Below are 19,764 nucleotides of genomic sequence, written 5' to 3'. Positions count from 1 at the left end.
AATCAAGTGGTTTTGAGCTCACTCTTCTCCGAGTTAACCTTTGTGCTCACAGTTACCTGAAACATTTCCAGGGTATGAGTAGAAGTAACCGCAGCACGTTTTATTGCCTCGTCCCAATAAAAGTAAAAATATCGAATGGCTTCTCTTTGTCAACCTGTGATTGATACAAAGTTACCTAGGACGTTTTTCTGTTAAAATGATGTGCATTTATACAAACCACAGCAGAGAAATAACATTTCTTTTGTTATAATTTTCTGTGTGTGATGTGTGTGCATGTATGTGCAGGTGCATGTGTTTGAGTATACATTTACTATGGTGATCAAAGAAGGTAAGAGGGCATGCATGGAGGTCAGAGGTCATCCTTATGTGTTGATACTCATCTTCTACTTTGAAACATAGTCTCTGTTCCCTGCTGTGTTTACCAGATGAGGTGTTCTGGGATGGCAGGTCAGTGGAGTCTTCTATCCCTGCCTCTCATTGTCATAGGCATCCTGGGACTACAGACTGAGCCAGATCCCATCCCAGAATGTGTGTGTGTGTGTGTGTGTGTGTGTGTGTGTGTGTATGTGTGTGTGCACACACATGCACCCATATTATACACACATAGTACACACACAAATGTTTATTTCATGATTTTTTGAAAGATGATGTTTACTAAGGAAAGATGTAAAAGTGTATTCTTTAAGAACTTCAATTCCAAGATGTGCTGAACTACAGCTTCAACTACAGTCCTGTTCAACTTAGTAGGTTATGTGCCCATTTTTCTTCTATCAAGCAATAAAAAAAAAAAAACCATTAAAATTAAAGTTGAGAAAACAGTCAGCTCTTTCACAGAGGAGTGACTAGTTAATTTACTTAAGATAGCAGGTTGCAGAGAAGAGGGAGAGGATTCTGCAGCAGGCTTTCACAGCCGATCCTTCTCGGAGTTAACCTTTGTGCTCACAAAGAGTTATCTGAGAAATTTCCAAGGTATGAATGGGAATCTCAGCAGATTGCATTACCTACATCCCGAAGGTCAGAGGTGCTGATTACTGAGGTAATAGAACGTCAGCGGGCCACTTCACATCTATTAAGTTTGTCAGCTTCTATAAGCACGGCCACTTCAGGGACGCCACATCACAAAGGATGTGTGCAAGAGAGTCCGCAGTAGCCAGATCTTCACTTCAGTGTCCAAGTATCGCAAGGTGTGTGTGTGTGTGTGTGTGTGTGTGTGTGTGTGTGCTACCTTTATAGACAAGCTCTCGAGATGACTTGGTGGGCAAGGTAGAACAGAATGGAGGAAAACAGACACACAGACACACACGCACCAACATTTAGGCATACACACACACATATTACACAGATTACATGCACTCTCACATACACAGGCACACACCTCCACACATACACGCCCCCCACACATACACATTCACCAATGTATATGTGCACACACATCTCACATACTCTCTCACACATATTCATACACACAGATTACACACACACACACTTCCATACACACAGCCCCCCACACGTACACATGCACCAATGTATACACACACACACATACATCACATACTCTCTCATACACACTCATACACACAGATCACACACACCCTCACACATGCACATGTGCACACATGTACACACACAAATAACATACACACTCATACACACACACTTACGAATAAACTCAGCTTCAGATAAAACCTATTTTTCCTGGAGATATGTGACAGAAGGTAGTCATAAGATCAATTCATTTAAAAGTTTCCATTCAAACAGTTCAAATTATTCTAATAGAAACACCATAGATCATTGAAAACCAACAACCTTGTCAAAACCCTGAAGTGTTTTTTAAAACTATATTATATGGTTGAAGCATAGGTCAACACTATGTTTGTCCCTATATATGATCTCCCTCAGGCCCTTGCACCCTGGTCTCGGTTCTTAGTCTCTTGTAGTATGGGGAGATGGTAAGTCCTTTAGGTGTTGGTGCCCAGTGAATGTCAGTAAGCCGGCTGGGATAGGGCTGTTGGCATGAATACTGACACGTGACTTCTTTCTTTTGTCTTCAAAGCTGTTAGGATTCAAATAGCTTCTTCCAGCATACACACCCACCTTGTGCACATCACATCATCACAGGCCTCAAAGCTCCAGAAATAAGTGACCACGGACACAAGCACTGAGCCTGGGAGATGATACAGTCCATCCTTCTGTCTTCAATGGACCTGAGCACTGAGCCTGGGAGATGATACAGTCCATCCTTCTGTCTTCAATGGACCTGAGCACTGAGCCTGGGAGATGATACAGTCCATCCTTCTGTCTTCAATGGACCTGAGCACTGAGCCTGGGAGATGATACAGTCCATCCTTCCATCTTGGGTATTTTATTAATGATGGAAGAGTGACTGTCACAAACACTGCTCTGCTTTGCGTCGATGACATCAAACACTAGTCCTAATGCATGATGGGTATCACATGGCAGAGAGTTTGTGCAAACCCACTCAGATATTCCTAGGCCATCACAAACTCCAGAGAAACTCAAATTGTGCTACTAGTTTACCACTGTTATGTACATCTTTTTGTATAATAGTGGATAACTGTTCTGGTGGTGAGTGTTTTGCTTTATAAAATAAACTATGTTAATCAAACCTGTACAAACTGACTGCTACTTCTCAGTATTTTGTGAAATGTTTTGGTTCAGCCATTTTCAGATCTCAAGTCATGCATGTAAAATGGTTAGTATGAACATTTCCATGACCGACTCAGGACTTCTTTTCTGGTTGCTCTTACAGGCCACTATGCATGAGCCGATCAGATGCTAAATGCTATACCATTAGGTATACCATTAGGTAACTGAGATTTCATTCACTCCAAAGTTCAGGAGACAGATGGATTCATTTGTGTGTTCTTTTCACTCCCTAGAAGAAGTGTTCCGTCAGGCCAAGGTAAGATCCTTCATCAGCCAACACAGGCACTAAGCATGATGTATGGGCAAACCCATCACATTGTTGATGTCATTGTATTCTGTTCTTGTTAATGAGTAAAGAGTCCTCAGTCTGGGAGTGCAGAAGGTCACAGTCCTGTACATAATCCCATTGTTAAGCAGACAGATTATCATGCTATCCAGTCTCCTCACTGGTGGGAAGTATTCCCTTCAGAAGTAAATACAGGAAAAGCACATAAATCCAGGAAGAGGGAAGGAGGCATTTGTCTTTTAAGTCAAACATCACAGGCCTTGGAAGATTGAAAGCTCAAGTTCCATCCCTAGAGCCCACATAAAAACTCTGGGAAAGATGGTGTCTGCATGTAACCCAGTGCTTGGGAAACAGGCTTATCCCTGAGGCTTGTTAGAAAAACCATGAGTTCAAGGACAGTGAGAGAAACAATTATCATGAAGAAAATGACCTTCAATTGACCTCTGGCTGCCACACACACTTGCCCATATCCATGTGCGCATGTACACGTGACCATAAACACACCTGCATTCGTTAACATACACGCACATACATTGCTTAGGCACCCTAACTTGTTTGTTCATAATGTGCCATTTAAATCCCTTGTGGTGCTGTGGTGGTTTGAATAATAACTGTCCCTCATTGTCCCAGGCATTTGAAAACTTGATACCTGATTGGTGGTGCTGTTTGGGGGAAGCTTAGGAGGTGTGGCCCGGCTGGAGAAGTATGTCACCACCATGCCATGCTGCTTACTGGTGTGTCTCCTAGCTACGATGGACTTTAATCCTCTGAAATCATACACTCATAGAGATAGACTCTTCCTTCTTTAAGTTGCCTTGGGTCATGGTGTTTCATCACATCAACAGGGAGGTAACTAACACGGTGCTAATGTGGGTGGGGGGAGAGAAGTATAAAGCTTTCTTACTTGGTTTCTTCCATCTCACTTCTATGGCCGTGTGATTGAGGATCCTTGTGGTGACCATGGCTCCTCTCTCTGGAGAGCCTGCTAAGGTGGTGACTGTCACTTCCCGGCTTGGTGTAAAGCCCACGCTGTTGTGTACAAAGAGCTTATATTCGTACGTTGTGAACCTGAGGGTTTTGTTTAAACAAACAACAAACGTATAAAAATACGTCCTATGGAAGACAAAATGCATTTTTTTTCCCTCACAAAATACAGGATCCCTTTCCACAAAACGCTCCGTTTCCTTTTTCTTCTAGGAAATACATTATTTCCTTCCTGCTTACACAAAACATACCATTATCTCCGCAACTCTCCAGCCTCCACCGGAGCGTTGGAAAAGCATTTAAAGCGTTGGAAGCAGTAAGCAAATATCAGTCTTTAAAATAAACGTGGGTTATCGTCTTCCCGTTCTTACTGTTTTCAGAAGCGGCGAGGATTATGGCTCAATTCAAGATGCAATTACAAGGCTGGCAGCCTGCCAGCTTTCTGTCCCAATACCATCCAGAGTTTTATTCTCTTCTTTAGGGAAACTCATCCATTTTTCAAATATCAGACTCCATCATCATTTTCTTCCTACACCTCTTTCTGTCCCTGGAATCTCATTGGCTGGCAGATAAACGCTTAAATGAAACCTCAACTGTGAGCAGAGTGCACAAGATCGTCCCTCTGAGAGTTCGGTGACAGCAAGGTGTACAGGCCCCAACTCTGCACATGTTGATTTGAGTCAATACAGAGAAAATGGACCATCACTCTGACAGAGGAGAAACACGGACACGTAGCACAATAGGAACTTCCTGAAACTGTAACTTTAATTCCTCATCTCTTTGGCTCCTCAAGCCGGAGCCCAATAGCTTTATCTTTTTGGTTCAAAATTGTCTGAGTAGGAAAATGCTATTTAGAGACAAAATCAGGTCCTGACGCTGCCATAGTCTGTATGGAGAGACGTGTTAGACATATTGAGTTATAAGTGGCTGTCCTGGCTGTGGCTTTAGATCTTCTATTTTGGGGTCATTCTGTGTTCCCAGAGTATTCAGCCTCTGATACCTTCAAAGCCAGGTCCAAAGTGTTTGTCTCAATATGTTCCAATCCCTGCTATTCACCATTCAAGGGGGAGAGTGCCATTTCCAGGAACTCTGCTAAACTTTGTTTGACCAAAGTTACATGAGAATTTTTAGAACGTTTTCCCTCCTGGAACTCTTTGCCCCTCTCTCCTTCCTGTTTAGGACTCAACGGTGATTTCCCGGGGTTCAGCCTCAGTCACACAATAGGACACTACTACTTGGCTGCTGTAGCCATAGGTGATGGTTCAGTGGGTCTTGGGGTCGTTTATTGGTTTATTTCTCTAAACAAGAGCTAGCATTAAAGTTTCTGTGTCTGCTCTACAACACTGACCCCTTCTCAGGCGTTCATTACTTGCCTGTCCAGTCTTTTCCTCTTTTCTTTTTTTCCCTCCTTTCCTGCTGCCTCTTCCCTCTCTCTCCTTTCCTCTCTCCCTCTCTTTCTTCCTTCATAGATTGATTCATACCTTCCTCCCAAATCCCCCAAAGAGAGACATTCTCAAGTCTAGCGTGTCCCTGCTCACACTCTAGGGTATTCGTTCATCTAATGAGTCAAGGTGAGGCCACCCGGCTTAGGGAACACTCTCAATACACTGGCTAGGATCTTTGAAAGAGAAAAGAGAGAACTTGGGTTGAAGTCAGATGCAGGCAAGGGGAAGATGCACAAAAAGAGAGAGGGAAGAAACGGGATCAATGTCCCCACAAGCTCAGACATGCTGGGAGCACCAGAAGTTAGGAGAAACTACAATTGCTCTCTGAAGCCTCTGGGGGAGAGCTTGGCCTTGAAGAGAACTTGTTTGGTGCTATTAACTCTGAGAACGGTAAGGTAATAGAGTGCTTGCAATCTGTTTCCAGCCATCCAGCCTGCTGAACTTGACTTGCCCAGCACTGGGAAGATGCTCGTCTATATGCTCGTTCCCGAGTACTAACTGGCTTGCAGGGCCGAAGCAACCTAAAGCCAACCACCACAGTTATCTCCTGTGATCCAGGTATTTCCACCGTATCCATGCATCCATTCTTCACAGTAACACTATAAACTACCTTTATAGCACTGACTTTGAGAGTGAGGAAACCAAGGTTGGAAGTATTAAGTAGCTTGTCCAGACCACTGGGCTCCTCAGGAGAGTCGAGATTCACATGCAGGCAAGGCGGTCTGAAGCAAGAGGCCCTCTGAACCGGCTGCAGCATTGGGTACTGCCAGTGGGATGAGGAAGTAATAATAATAACAATAACCATCCAGTAATAATCTGCTTTGCCCCTGTTGGGATGATGTCATATGGCTGGGGCTTGACCTTAAGACTTCTAGCCGAGGGGAGGGGCTGATTTACCTCTGCATCCTCTGTGACCCCAGGATGAATGTGAAGGGTGAGAGTCAGGGTTAAGAGGGTGGCAGGTCTGAGGCAACAGAAGGAAGGGGAGCTAATGGCTCACATGGGAATTGAACCTGTGACCTTGGTTTCATTAGCTCTGTCCCTGGGTGAAATACTTATAATTGTATTTCAAGTCATAAAGTGGCCTTATCCCTTTAGCTGAAGACTAGGTGCCTAATCTTCTCCACTACAATATTTGAGCTTCTCTTCCATATATTGATGTTATTATATAATTAACAACCTTTTTGGCTCCAAATGACACCATGTTTTAGTCCTTTTCTTTGTGAAGCTAACTGCGCTAATATTTTTCATTGTGTACAAATTTTGGGGGCCCTCCCTTCTATGGTACTTCCAGGAATCTTGTCAAATATGTAACTTAGACAGATCAACTACATACCACACACACACACACACACACACACACACACACACACACACACACACACCCCATATGGATATACGCAACTGAAAAGGTGGCTTTCAAGATGGTACTAAAACTTCTCAAGTAGAACTGCCTTTAGAGTTCACCTACTTTAAATAATTAGATGTCCTCTCTGTTTTAGAGACTAAAACAAACCAAACCCCAGAACCCCAAGAAGTTAATTGGTTTGCTGAGGTTCTCAGGACTGCATAAGCGCTGACTAGACCTGTTCCTCCTCACGTCTGATGACTTGATCACTTAACCAAGAAGTCAGTGTGCGTTCGTGTGGCATGCTGAATTTGCCTCTATCATTTCTCTAACTTTTATAGAAAATTGTAAAGATGTTTTCATGCGTGTGTGCTTTCAAGTGTCCTCAGAGGCCAGAAGAGAAGGCTAGAGGTCCAGGGGCTGGAGTTACAGGCACCCTGACTTGGGTGATGTCAACCAAACTTAGGTCCTCCATATGAGCAGTTAGCGCTCTTAACTGCTGAGCCATCTCTCCAGCCCCACCTTCTCCAGCTTTTAGTACAATCTCTTTCCTACTCCATGAAAAACTAAAACGCATAGCTTCCATTACAAACATAATTTTAAAATTTAAATTTCCGTATTTTCATGATTATATTTCCTACCTTGTGAGTTTGAGGCTTGTTTTTGATTATGTGTATTGGTGCGTGGGTGTGTGCACGTGTGAGTGCAGACACCGTGCATGAGGAGGTGTTGATCCTCACGGATTGGAGTTACAGGTGGAAATGTGATGTCTGACCTAGGCACTGGGAACCCAGCTCAGAGTTACACAGTCTTACCCACAGTGCTTCTATCTGCTTCCAGCAAAACAATCTTTACTCAGTAATAGTATGTTCCCGTGGCTTGTCTACATGACTCTGTGCCTCATAGCTCCCCCTTATATATTCAGAAGGATGAGTTTGTTATATGGAAGCCGCTTTTCTACTCTCTGTAGCATCTTTTCAGTGAACTTAACTGTTGGTAGTTGGTGCCAGAGGAAGCATTCCATGTAATAATAAAATGAGCTTCTGTAAGGAGGGCAGGCCAGTTGACATCACACAATCACAGCAAGACCCATCCTTGCAGACCTCTGCTCCAACAGCAGATGTAGACTGTTAGGGTGATACACACAGTGATGATATTGTCCTTTGTGCAAAATCAATTAAGTAACAATTCTCGTTTCAAAGTCCAGCTGCTCTAATGCAAAGGAATAAAAAAGTTAACTAGATTCTGTTTAGTGGAGAAATGAAAACGAAAGCCTATTAGATTCTATGCAGTTGATGCAGGTTCCCTCTGCTTATCTATAAAATATCAAATATCAAATACCTATCAAATACTTAGGTCTTTCAACAGTTCCTAAATCAGTCAAAATCAGCCTCACAAATCTCAGGTCACATGTAATTTGGTAGGTGAGTGACACAAACATGTGTGTCCAGCAGACATGGGAGGACAAACATATGTGTACCCAGCAGAAAGATGATTCTCTACTGAATCCCCAAGTATTCGTTGGGCAAACTACATCAAAAGCAAATAGTATTTGCCGTAACCCTAACACCATGCTCATCAGTCATTTGTTCATTTATTCAAACCTTATTTCCTAAATGCTTGCAGTTGGTGCTGGATACAAAGAGTGAGGAGCTGCCTGTCTGTCTTCTTGGAGCCAGCGTGCATTTGCTTTCTAGGGGAGATGTTTTCTGTTGTTTACACAAGCTCATGTGAACCCTGGGAGCCTGGGGTCAAGAAGGCCAGTAATGGGTGTCTGTTGTTTTTCTTTCTTTGTTTCTCTACACCTTCGATTTTGAGACAGAGTCTTACTCAGCCTGGAAGTCATTGATTGCCTGGCCAGCAAACCCTAGGGATTCTGTTGTCAGTCCCCCAGTGCTGGGCCTACAGGCACAGGCTGCAGCACCCAGCTTCTTTGCATGGACTCTGGGGGATCTAAGTAAGTTCCCCAGGCTTGCATAGCAAGGACTTGACTCACCCAGTCACCCGCCAGCCCTCTGGATATGTTTATAAAGAAGAAAATCTAGACCGTTCCTCTAAAATGTACTCTTCTCTCCCCTTTCTCTTGGGGTGAAAATCAGTCAGACCTCATAGTTTAACATCACCAGGGAGGAGGTATGATTTGGGCTAGCTCTTACTGTCAAGTGATTTTAGTTTGCTGGAGGCATTTATCCAGTGGAAGGTATTTTCATATTTTGGGCCAAAATGTATACAGGCTTGCAGCTTGAAAAGCTACAGTATCTCTGGTTAACTAGTAAAACTTTCCAATATGGCTGAGAAGGACTTGGGTTATTTCCTTCAGAATCAAAACTTGTGTCAACTTTATTGACACCTGTTATTAGAATTCATAGCCCCCTGGGATGCTCTTGGGGAGGAGGCTAGTTAGCTGTGGCTTCCTCAAGGTCACCCTCATCTCGACCACACCAAAAGCTTGCTCGAGCAGAGTCTCAGACAGATCTGAGAGACCCCACATGCAATGCTGAGCTTCAGCTCAATCGTCCTAACCAGTGATTCCTGCCCTAAGACACACACATACACACACACACACACACACACACACACACACACGCACACGCACACGCACACGCACACGCACACACACACACAAAGGTATTCTTGTTTGATTTAAATTATCCGGATAATTGGCTTGATAATCCCGCACTCTATAAGATATAGAAGGTAAAAATCGCTATAAGAAAGTTCTGAATTTCAGGATATATAAATTGTACAGAACAATTTGTAAATGCTGCCTAAACTATTTTGTCCATATTAAAATATGCAGCATAGTAAACAGACCATTTGAACAAGCAGTGACTCCAACTTTTTAAAAAATATCACAAACGTCTTTATAAAGGAATGCCCAGCAGTTCTTTGCTATATGTATATGTGTATATGCATATGTATATGCATATATATGTATGTGTATATATCAGAAGAACTGCCACTTAAATAAAAAATAAATGTCTTTATTTTGATCATCTATAATGATCTTGTTTTATTTTGATCTATAATCTGGAGAGGTGGCTCTGGGGTTAAAAACACTGGTTGCTCTTGCAGATGACCTGGGTTTGATTCCTGTCCTCCAGATGGTGGCTCATAACTGTACATGGCTGTAATGACAGTTCCAGGAATCTAATGCTGTCTTTTGGCCTCCAAGGGCACAGTGCGCATGTGGTGCACACACACAGGCAAGCACACCATTCACAGACATAAAATGAAAACAAAATGCATGAAGAGTAAGATGTGAAAAGGCGCTCCAGTGTTCTGTTCACATTCACATAAATAGACGTAAAGGGGGACAGGGAAATTTGGGAGAACATGTAATTTCATGTGCCTTCTAAAAGGAGACAAATTCAATTAAGAAGAAGAACAACAAACAGCCAAATGGATAAATCAATAGTATAAACAAAGTCAGCCTTCTGTGCCCTGGGGTTCCACATCCTCAGATTCAACCAACCATGAATGGAAAATATTTAGAAAAATAACAGCATCTGGTACTGAACCATTTTTTCTTGTTTTTTTCCCCTAAACAATGCAGTACAACAACTCATGTTTACACCTTACTAAGCACTGTAAGCAGTGCAGCAATGATTCAAGCATATGCCAGTCTGTGGTGGGGTATATGCAAATAGTTCATAATTTCACATAAACGTCTTTAGCATCCATGGTTTTTATGGGGCTTGGGGTTGGTCCCAAAGGCAGTTCCCCCAGATTCCAAGGGAAACTGGGTAGATCCAGGGGAAAGGTTTGTTATGGTGTTGCAATATAGAAGACAGCAGTGTGGGCTGGGCTTGCTCCTTGGTGTGCTGGGAGCTGTGGGTCACCAGCAGGAAGTGGAGTCCTGCCTACTGTCAGGGATGATGAAGGCAGCATCTGGAGCAGGCATTACTCCATACTCTTGGAGCCCACACTCTCTGAACCTTTCTGAGGGCTAATTTCCAGCTTCCTTCCAGACTGGTGAGATGCCCCACTTTGTGCAAAAGTAGCCTGAACATTTTTGAACAAATAGTAGACTGATTTAAAAAAAAAGCATGGTCTCGCATTACAAAAACTTGTGCCATATGTATTGAATGTTAAGAAACAGAAATGCAGCCTGTCTTTTAACCACAAACTATTGATGAGGTGTAAGCAATTGCTTACTAGATAATTAAAGATGACCTTGAACTTCTGACCCTCTTCTCTCTATCTTCCTTGGACACCCCATTTATTCTCCTTGCTCAGACTTAAAGCCAGGGACTCCTGCATGCCATGCAAGCACTCTACCAGCTGAGCTTAGTCTCCAGTCTCTCCGTTATTTGACTAAAAACAGTGACCACTGTTTCAAGTTCCAGTGTAGAAAAAGGTGTCCTTGACATTTAGTCTCAGAACTCTACTCAGACTGCCCCCAACACAAGTTTGTGTATCTCCACAGTCCTTCTAGAAGTGGCTGCTCATTTCAACTCATATTCAGACCAGCAAGAGAGTGGACAGGCAGCTTCCTGAAGAACTTCCTAGGTAAGCCAGAGTGTGGTTCATTTTGATGACGGGAAGGGGCCTGGTGAGGAATGAGATCAGAGGTGAGAATTCTCCACATTGAAGGTCTTGAGCATGGTGAGAATGAGTCCCGGACTCAGGAGCAAGCAATGAATGGAAAGACATTAGGACAGGGCACAGTCAACAGTCACTCTGTGAAAGGTTATTGAAAGATATAACTGACAGTTTTTCACAAAAGACTTTCAGGCATTTCTTTGATAGGTCATCACATGGCCTGGATCAAGGAGATTGAGAAATTACTGGGTCCTGTGAATGACAATACAGGTGAAAGCCCAGATGTCACAGGATATGTGTTTATACTGTAAACCCCGAGGTTGTGTTGTTTACTTAGAAAAACCTGTTTCGGTGTGGCTCAGCCTTAGCACACACCTTTAATCCCTCTGCTTGGAATACAGACACACCCTTAGTACACACCTTTAATACCAAACAATGAAGGTAAAGCTAGTTTGTAGAAGGAAGCACCCATGTTTGAAAGTGGTGTCTAGTTGAGTGGCAGACAAACTGATGAGTCGGAGAAAGATTTAACAGAATAGGATATGCCCAATTTTCATGAGGACAGAGAGAGGAGCAAGAGTTGACTTAAGAGAGAGCAGGAGGAGGGGACAAGGAGAGGAAGTATTTTTACAGGGAGAATTTTCTAGAGACAGGATGAAGAGAAGAGAGAACAAGCTAGACACTGCTGAAGACAGCATGAATCAAGCAATGAGAAGGAGCCAAAAGATTAGTTTGAGGCTAAGCAGAGAAATTCAGTCAGATACAAAGAGAAGCCAGATTGAAGCAGAGTAGAGAGGCGTTTGAACCAGAACAGCTAAGTTGAAGCAGCCGGCCAGAGTTCAGAAAGATCTAGAAAGGGTGAGATTAGTAAGCAGCAATCCTCAGAGGCTGAGAGGATTTTAGGCCTAAATACGATTGTTACAGAGGCTCAAAGCTCCCAGGACTAGGACTAGATTATCAGATGGAAGTGACAATTACATCAAGCAAATAAAAGTTACCATTACACCCAGAGATAGTGAAAGGATTGTCTAGGTTCACAAAACGTGTTCCTTAGCAGGAGATGAAAGAGAATTTAGATCAAACTTATTATGTGATATGTTTTTTTTTTTTTTTTTTTGTTTTTTTTTTTTTTTTTTTTTTTTTTTGACAGATATCACCTCCTGGTTCATGCTTGCTTTACACTCTAAATTCAACTCTCTCAAGTCTCACTAACTCAATGACCCATAACCCCTGAGCAGAGACATGTACATGAGGCACACAGTAAACTTCACAGTCCCTGTATATTCAATACTCCCACATTCCTTTACTAAGTTCCATGTCTAGATAGAGCTGTGACAAAGGCAATAGGCTGGGACTCACACACCTCTAAGTTTGATTTGAAAGGCTTATTGCAAGCACACAGTTGAGATGGCAAACACTAAACATGCCTTGGCTACACTAGGATGATTAATGCCAGAGATAATAACTGAACATATTCTACTGTGGGACTGATAACAGGTACACACAACGAAGACGCTGGGGCACTTTGAACTATTCAACATGCCCCAAACTAAATGCCAGCATTTGTTTTTATAGTTTTTGTAATCTCACCTGCTAAGACCCTTATCTTTGTAAAACCACGGAGTTCCTGAATAAATATTGTGCCACAGATTTAAATCTTCTGGGGGATTTGAAGCAAGTGGCTGCTGGATTTTACGTCTCAGAAGCTCGTATCTACAGCAAAAGACAAGCAGGAATATCATGATTGTCTCAACTAACATTATTACTGAGATTCAGGAAGTTTAATGGCAGGTATGTGTGATGCATGCATGCAAGAATAAATAAGACCTCAGTGCAATTACAAAGTGTTTCCAGGTAAGCATATTTTTCTGGTGCAACTATCATATACTCTGTTCATTGGAAATTATCATTTCCACTTGTATTTTTGAACATCAGTGGGAATGGTAACATTTTAGATTTCTGTGTCAGATTTGCTCAATAGTTATTGAGAGTCTCACACAAAGTGGGAGTATAAAAATCTTATCAAGTTAATGATTTCCTAAGACTCGTACCATCAAAATTTTACAAACAATGATATTATCTACTCTGCTTTTTTTTTTTTTTTTTTCTTGCCAAGTATCCAGTTCTGGCTGCTGCACAACTGTTTCTGAATCACAGCTCTTTGTTCCTGTCTTATCTCTGAGAACATTCTTCACAAGTCTGTAGATAGTGGTGATATGGAGACAATTCAGGGTTAATTTTATAACTCAGAGACACGGTTGTCCCACCATGTTACACAGAACATGTGCCAGAGCTGTCCAACAGAATAAAAATATTTTTAAAAGTAATAACAAAATAATAAAGTAAAATTAAATCTCAGCGATGTAATAAGTATTTGATGGTTTTTTTAGTCTGTTACAACGTTATAATTTTCTCTCCTACTTGGTGAATGCCCTTGCTTCCATTTAAATGTGGAATTATACAACTGTTATAATAAATGGTACTGTATAATTATTGTGAGTTTGTGGAGGTAGGTGTGGTATGCAGTATGGAATTAATTCTATCTTGAGATATGAATACAGACAGTCCCACCCCTCTACTTCTTGGAATGATATAGCTAAAACAAACCCAAAAGTAAAATAGCTTTCTTTACCTCAAATTTGGTCCATTTGGTTTGGATGGTGGCTGCCAAGAAATCCCAGCATAAGATTCGCTTAGAAGAATCACAGACAATGGGGCCAGTTCCTGAGGCAGGGCTGGGGGGGTAGTAGCAAAGGTAGGTAGGCTCTCTGTGCACCCTCCTTGGTACCCATTACCTCCAGAGCAAGCAACGATGGTTACCGAATAGTTAGTGAAAGGAATGAGATGCTTGATCAGATGACGCAATACAATTGAGGTCACATTGGTTATTTTGATGAGAGGGTCTGGCATTCTGATGTCATAGCTCAGTATGTCTCCGTTCTGGATAAGTGGGGCTTTCCAAGTGACCTGAAATAGAAGACCATCAGCATGAGAACCTCAGAACTGAAGTTCATGACGCCTAGTGTTCTTCTTGCCCCATTGCCTGCGAGTCATTTTCTGAAGACCTACATCCATCTTAGCCCTCTAAAGTAGACAGAAATGAAGGCCTCAGGGTCATTGAGCTGAAAGCCTGGAACCAAGTAGAAGCTGCTTTAGGAAGCCTAGGGGCTTTTGGCTTTAGCTACGATGCCTTCTAGGATAGTCAGACTCCTGCACACATTGGTGACTCATCTCCACGTGGGTGTTCCAAAGGACACAGAGCAAGCACATGGAGGAAATTCACAGGTCCACATGAATCAGTAGGGCAGCATCAGGACTTGAGAGTTTGAGTGTTTATAACTCAATTAAACGAAACTCCTTGCTTTACCTTGTGGGCATGTGGACTGAAGCAGTTACTTTTATAGAGGCTGGGGATAGTTGAGCAATACATATATATATATATATATATATATATATATATATATATATATATATATGAGAGTCACAGTTTAATTTCTGAAGCTGGTGTATAGTTTAACAAGTAAAACAATGGCACATTCTAGTCTCAGCATAAGCGAGCTGAGCAGACGAGGGTTCAAAGTTAGGGGTCCCCAGTGGCACCATAAAATAAGGTTTGTCGCTGCTATACACACGCACAACCTGGTGATCTCTGCACTTTACTTTTTATTTCTCATCTTATCTCTTATTCGTACTAAGTGCTTTCCTGTGGCAACCTATAGGTTGGCTGAATCCTATTTGAAATCCTTCTTTCTAATCTGATTTTACTATGTTTATTTACTTTGTAAAGAAATGGCTTCAAAATCCTATAAAGTTATTTAAAACTGTTTATTGTTTTTATTTACATGCTTGTGGGTGCCTGTGTGGGTTTATGTATACCACCTCTGTGCAGGTGCCCAAGAAGGCCCGATCACCGGTGCTGGGCCCCATGAAACTGGAGTTGCTAAGCAGTTTTGGGATGCCTGATATGGGTGTTGGGATCTGAACTGGAGTCCAATGAAAGAATGGTAATTACTCTTCATTGCAAAGACACTTTTTAAGCTCCTTGTAAGTATTTTTGTGGGAAAAACCCCAACATGCTTTCTCCCTAATTGGCTGATAAAAGAGACATATTGACAGACAGTTGGCTATTGAGATTTCCTTACATTTGTGGAACCAGATCAACTTTGTCTCATTCTATTATTTGATATTCTGCTTAACTCAATTTGCTAATATTTTATTCAAAAGTTTTATATTGATATTCAAACATGAAATTATTCTATACTTTCACTTAGCTATCCTTTTTAGTCTGAGTAGAGCTGTCCTACCGACTTTCAAAAATGAAATTTAATTTTTCAGGAAATTAAGTATCACATAGAAGTAAATAGATTTCATTTTTCACATAATATAATGACTTTGAGATGCTTTTGTTTTCTGATAGTCACATTTTAAGAATATGATCTTGACCTACTGTGTGCTCCAATTTTTCTTAATACTTATGTCTTTACCAAGATATAAGTAATGTTTTTGTGGTCAGGTACTGAGCCTAGGTGAGCACTCTACCACCAAGTCACATCCTCAGCTTCTCTGCACATTTTGGGACAGTGTTCACTAAGTTACTTTGGCTGTCCTTGAACCCACACAGAAGCCTGAGTATGACTTCAATGTGTCATCCTCAGGAGTCTCTTAGGTCTGGCCTGGGTAGCAACTCTTTTTATACTTACTAATACGTTACTTTGTAATACTGACTAATATGTTACTTTGTAATACTTACTAATATGTTACTTTATATTTGTCTTCTAGTCAGCTCAGTTTGTGTTGTTTCTCCCACTGTCCCTATTGGACAGTAGCTCCTGCAGGTGACACTATACAGAACAGAGATAAACCAAAGTGATAACACCTTTCGACTACAAGTTGTCCCTCAAAAACACACAAACAAAACCCTAATTTTCAACCCCAATATCCCCATGTGAGGTATTAAAGAGGTGAAAATTTAATCTGACTGTGGTGTTTAGAGGTGGAACATGGACGGGAGTCAGGACTAGATACATGAGGGTCCAGACCAATGACCACAGAAGGCTGGAGGCTTGTAACATGGAGAGGGACCAGAGAGGAACACAGGAACCTACAGGATTCCTGTCTCTCCATCTCTGGTACCTACACAGCTTTGGGATGCTGCTGGTGAGAATCACATCACTAGATGTGGTCCCATGTCCTGGAAGCTTCAACACCAACATCCCAATGCAGCTCTTCTCTCTGAACTTACCCAGCCCATGCTACCACTACTAGCAACACACCTTGACTGAGATCAGAGGGACACCATCATGTACCACCCCAACCACTCTCCCTATTAACCTTTAATTTGATTCTGCTCCCTGTCTCCACCCCCCCTACCCCCCCCCCCAGTCCTTGCCAGTTGCCGGACTCTTATGGACTCTTATTATGCATACTTGTCTATGATGTAAGGCCACCCCTGCCCCCGCCCCTGGAGGTGAGTGGCTTTCTTTTGGTCCTGCTCTATCTCTGGTGTCAAAAGGAGACATTCATAAATGTGCTTGAAGGAACATGGGGAGCGGAACATATTGTCACTGTTAATATTATTGACAATTTACTTAGAACAGTAGTGCACGGTAAATATTGAATGGCTTTCTTAACCCGTGCATTAATGACTACCCTGTGGTTCCTCATAAATGTTTCATCTATTTGCAATTTTGATTTCGGATCTGTCCTTGCAGAGAGCAAGTCACAGTTTCCCAGGCATATATCTGTTTACCAGAGGCAATCACTCTAGAAAATGTACTGTGGGTAAAGTGTTAAACTATCCCCCAAGTACAATGTTGAGCCAATAATACTAACACAAAAGTATGCTCTTTGAGCAACATTTAAACACACCCCATGATGCACCAGATTCAGTTCAGTATTTCCTGTGTGCTCTTCACTTACTAGTTTGAAAATGAGAACTGATGCAGGGGCGAGGACCCAAGTTTTTACCTGGCTGCCACACCCCTCTGTACTTCAAGTTCTTTCTAAAAACTTGGCCTGGGGTTACTATGGTTTTGTGGGCCTGAGGTGATGACCCATGGGATTCAGCTCCCTTAGCCAAGCTAATGAAAACCTGCCCAGCAATCAGACAGAAAAAAAAATAGAATAATGTCTGTGATATAGCTGTCACCTTTGTGAAGGGACCATGTATTCCATAATACCAGCCATCAAGCAACACCACCCCAAAGTCCCACAGAACTTTTCCGAAGTCGAAAATGTCAGTTCTGGAATGATTACTGATTCTGTTTCTTCATTTTATTTTTTTTTGTTTTGCTTTTTATTTGACCAAAGATCACTTCTTATGATTTTTTCCAGTTCATACAATAATACCATATATGCTGTATTTAAAAATTAAATTCCATTTAGTAATAAATCAACAGAATAACATATGCTTTACTTAATTTACCAAAATTGCATTCCTTTAACAATTCTCAGAGGGAAGACAATTAAAATTATTTTGGGTGTTTAATTTTCAAAGGACAAATTTAAAAGAAAAAATGGATAAGCAGTTACATCTAGTTTGTGGGTTTAATGAATTTTCTTCCAAATTTTAACTTACCTAGCATCACCTAGTAAGTGCCTTTCATTGGTGAGTGAGACCGCAGCCTAGACACAAGGAATAATTCCAACAGATGAAGTTTGCTGTTATGCAAATGCCCTCCGATTTGTGCTCTGGTGAGCAAGCCGCTGTACCAAGCCTTTTGGCAGTGGTACAAGACCGAATCCACGGAAGCATGTGTGTATTTACACAAAAGAGGCTTCTAAGCTGCAAAACTCCCTCCTGTTTGGTTACACTAATTTCCCTTGAATGAAGTTTGTATGCCAGCCAAAACAATGGTAGTTACCCCATCCTCTGGAGTTCAATCCCTGAAGAACGAGGCAAATAATTGAGCTTTCTGGATATCCTAGCAATATGCTATTTTCTTAATTTCTTTTTCCATCATTTTAGTTCTCTGACTTTTTCTTTTTCTTTTCTTTTTTTAAAGGTGCCCGTAATATTATTGTGTGGAAATTTTGTTTGTTAATATGCTTCTCAGGACTTCCATCAACTCTCCATCTCGTCTCATTTTCTGATCCGTTTAAATATGCTGTGGCGCCAAGGCTAAGCATCCCACAGCGGTATCAAAGTATTTCATGTGTACGAGGCAAATAGCAATCTCTCAACAATATAATTAAAGGGATACAGGGAGAAGTGAAAAGCTGACATTGAATTTGAGATAGTTTGGGCTAAAGGCCAAAAGCCCAGTTTCTGCAACAAATGCCTAAGACAATAAATGTGGTAGTCTTGTCAGTAGATGGCTCTGTTCAACACAGAGTACAGCCAGGGTAAGTTCACACGTCTGTAGGTTTGCAGAGAAGCCAAAGCACCCGGCACCTTACCTCGACTGTATCTGGTCCCAGCACACGCACTGTGGGTGGCTGCACTCCGGAAGGACGGCAGGGTCTTGTGGTCACTCGTACCCATGAGCTGCTGTTTGCGCCTCCGTTAAGTGCGCTCCCCAGAACCCGGTATTCATAGTGTGTCCAAGGGTGGAGGGCGGGATCATTATCGATAAATTTCATGGCTTGACTTCTTGGGAGGGTCACCAGGCTCCTAACTTCCTCTTTCCCTTCGACTCGTCTCTCGACTGTAACATTCTCAATCAAGCCACCAAGGTGGGCCGGGGGTTGCCAAGATACTATGATTGATTTTGGAGTGTATGGGAACAACTCTGGGCTTGGGATGCCTTCTGGATTTCCTGGGAGTGTCCACACAGTCTCAGATGCCGGTGACTTAGAGCACCCTTTGGAGGTACAGGCTTCTACCTGGAAGTGATAGGCCGTGTGAGGCTGCAGGCGGACCACAGTGCAGTTAGTGACACTTCCAGAGACTGTTAAGTAGAGACGGCCATGCTGGTAGATGTTATAGTGGGTAATGGCCCCATTGCACTTTGCAGGCTGCCGCCAGACGACTGACATCATCCTGGATTTCACATTTAGAAGAACTGGAGCATCTATAGGTCCAGGCTCTAGAAAGAAGAACACAGCCATAAAGTCACGGCCTTACAAACTTCCCACAGACTCTCAACAGTAAAACTCAAACGAACGAGTACTCAAGTAGAGACAAGAGACAAACAGGTAACCGGTAAGAAAACAGGCATGACCGCCCTGCTCATCATGGGAGTGAGATCCTTGCTGAGTATCTCTGAGGCTGTCCTTTCTTTCCTAACAGAGATCCACCAAAATCATTTCTTTTGATTAGAGCTAAAGCTGAAAAATATTATAAAGATTATTTTTGTTTTGTGTTTGTTTTTTAAAATCAAGGCATTAGAAGAGAAATAGAGAAGCTGACAGTTTAACAGAAGTTCTGGCTTTGGCCACATTTTGCTCCCCGGATCTCCGGTACTAATTATATCCAACGACGCTGTTATAACAGACCTGTGAGTTTACAACCCAGAGAAACCCTGCAGCATCTGCATTATCCATTCCAT

The 19,764-nt window shown here is 42.1% G+C and overlaps 1 protein-coding gene across 1 annotated transcript in view; it reads right to left on the bottom strand.

Moving 5' to 3' along the window:
* The window catches only part of Ush2a (usherin), a 681,657-nt gene that overhangs the window by 205,588 nt on the left and 456,305 nt on the right, over positions 1–19,764 (bottom strand). The window contains exons 41-44 of the mRNA XM_034512972.2: positions 18,674–19,302; positions 13,908–14,242; positions 12,866–12,988; positions 3,858–4,021 (exon numbers count right to left, since the gene is read on the bottom strand). Of these exons, the coding sequence (XP_034368863.1) occupies positions 3,858–4,021; positions 12,866–12,988; positions 13,908–14,242; positions 18,674–19,302 (1,251 nt within the window). The remainder of the gene's footprint in view (positions 1–3,857; positions 4,022–12,865; positions 12,989–13,907; positions 14,243–18,673; positions 19,303–19,764) is intronic.

Source organism: Arvicanthis niloticus, chromosome 10 (genome assembly GCF_011762505.2).
Source record: "Arvicanthis niloticus isolate mArvNil1 chromosome 10, mArvNil1.pat.X, whole genome shotgun sequence".
NCBI lineage: Eukaryota > Metazoa > Chordata > Mammalia > Rodentia > Muridae > Arvicanthis > Arvicanthis niloticus.
Note: the sequence above shows the minus strand (reverse complement) of the source record. Positions and strands in the feature narration are given on the sequence as shown.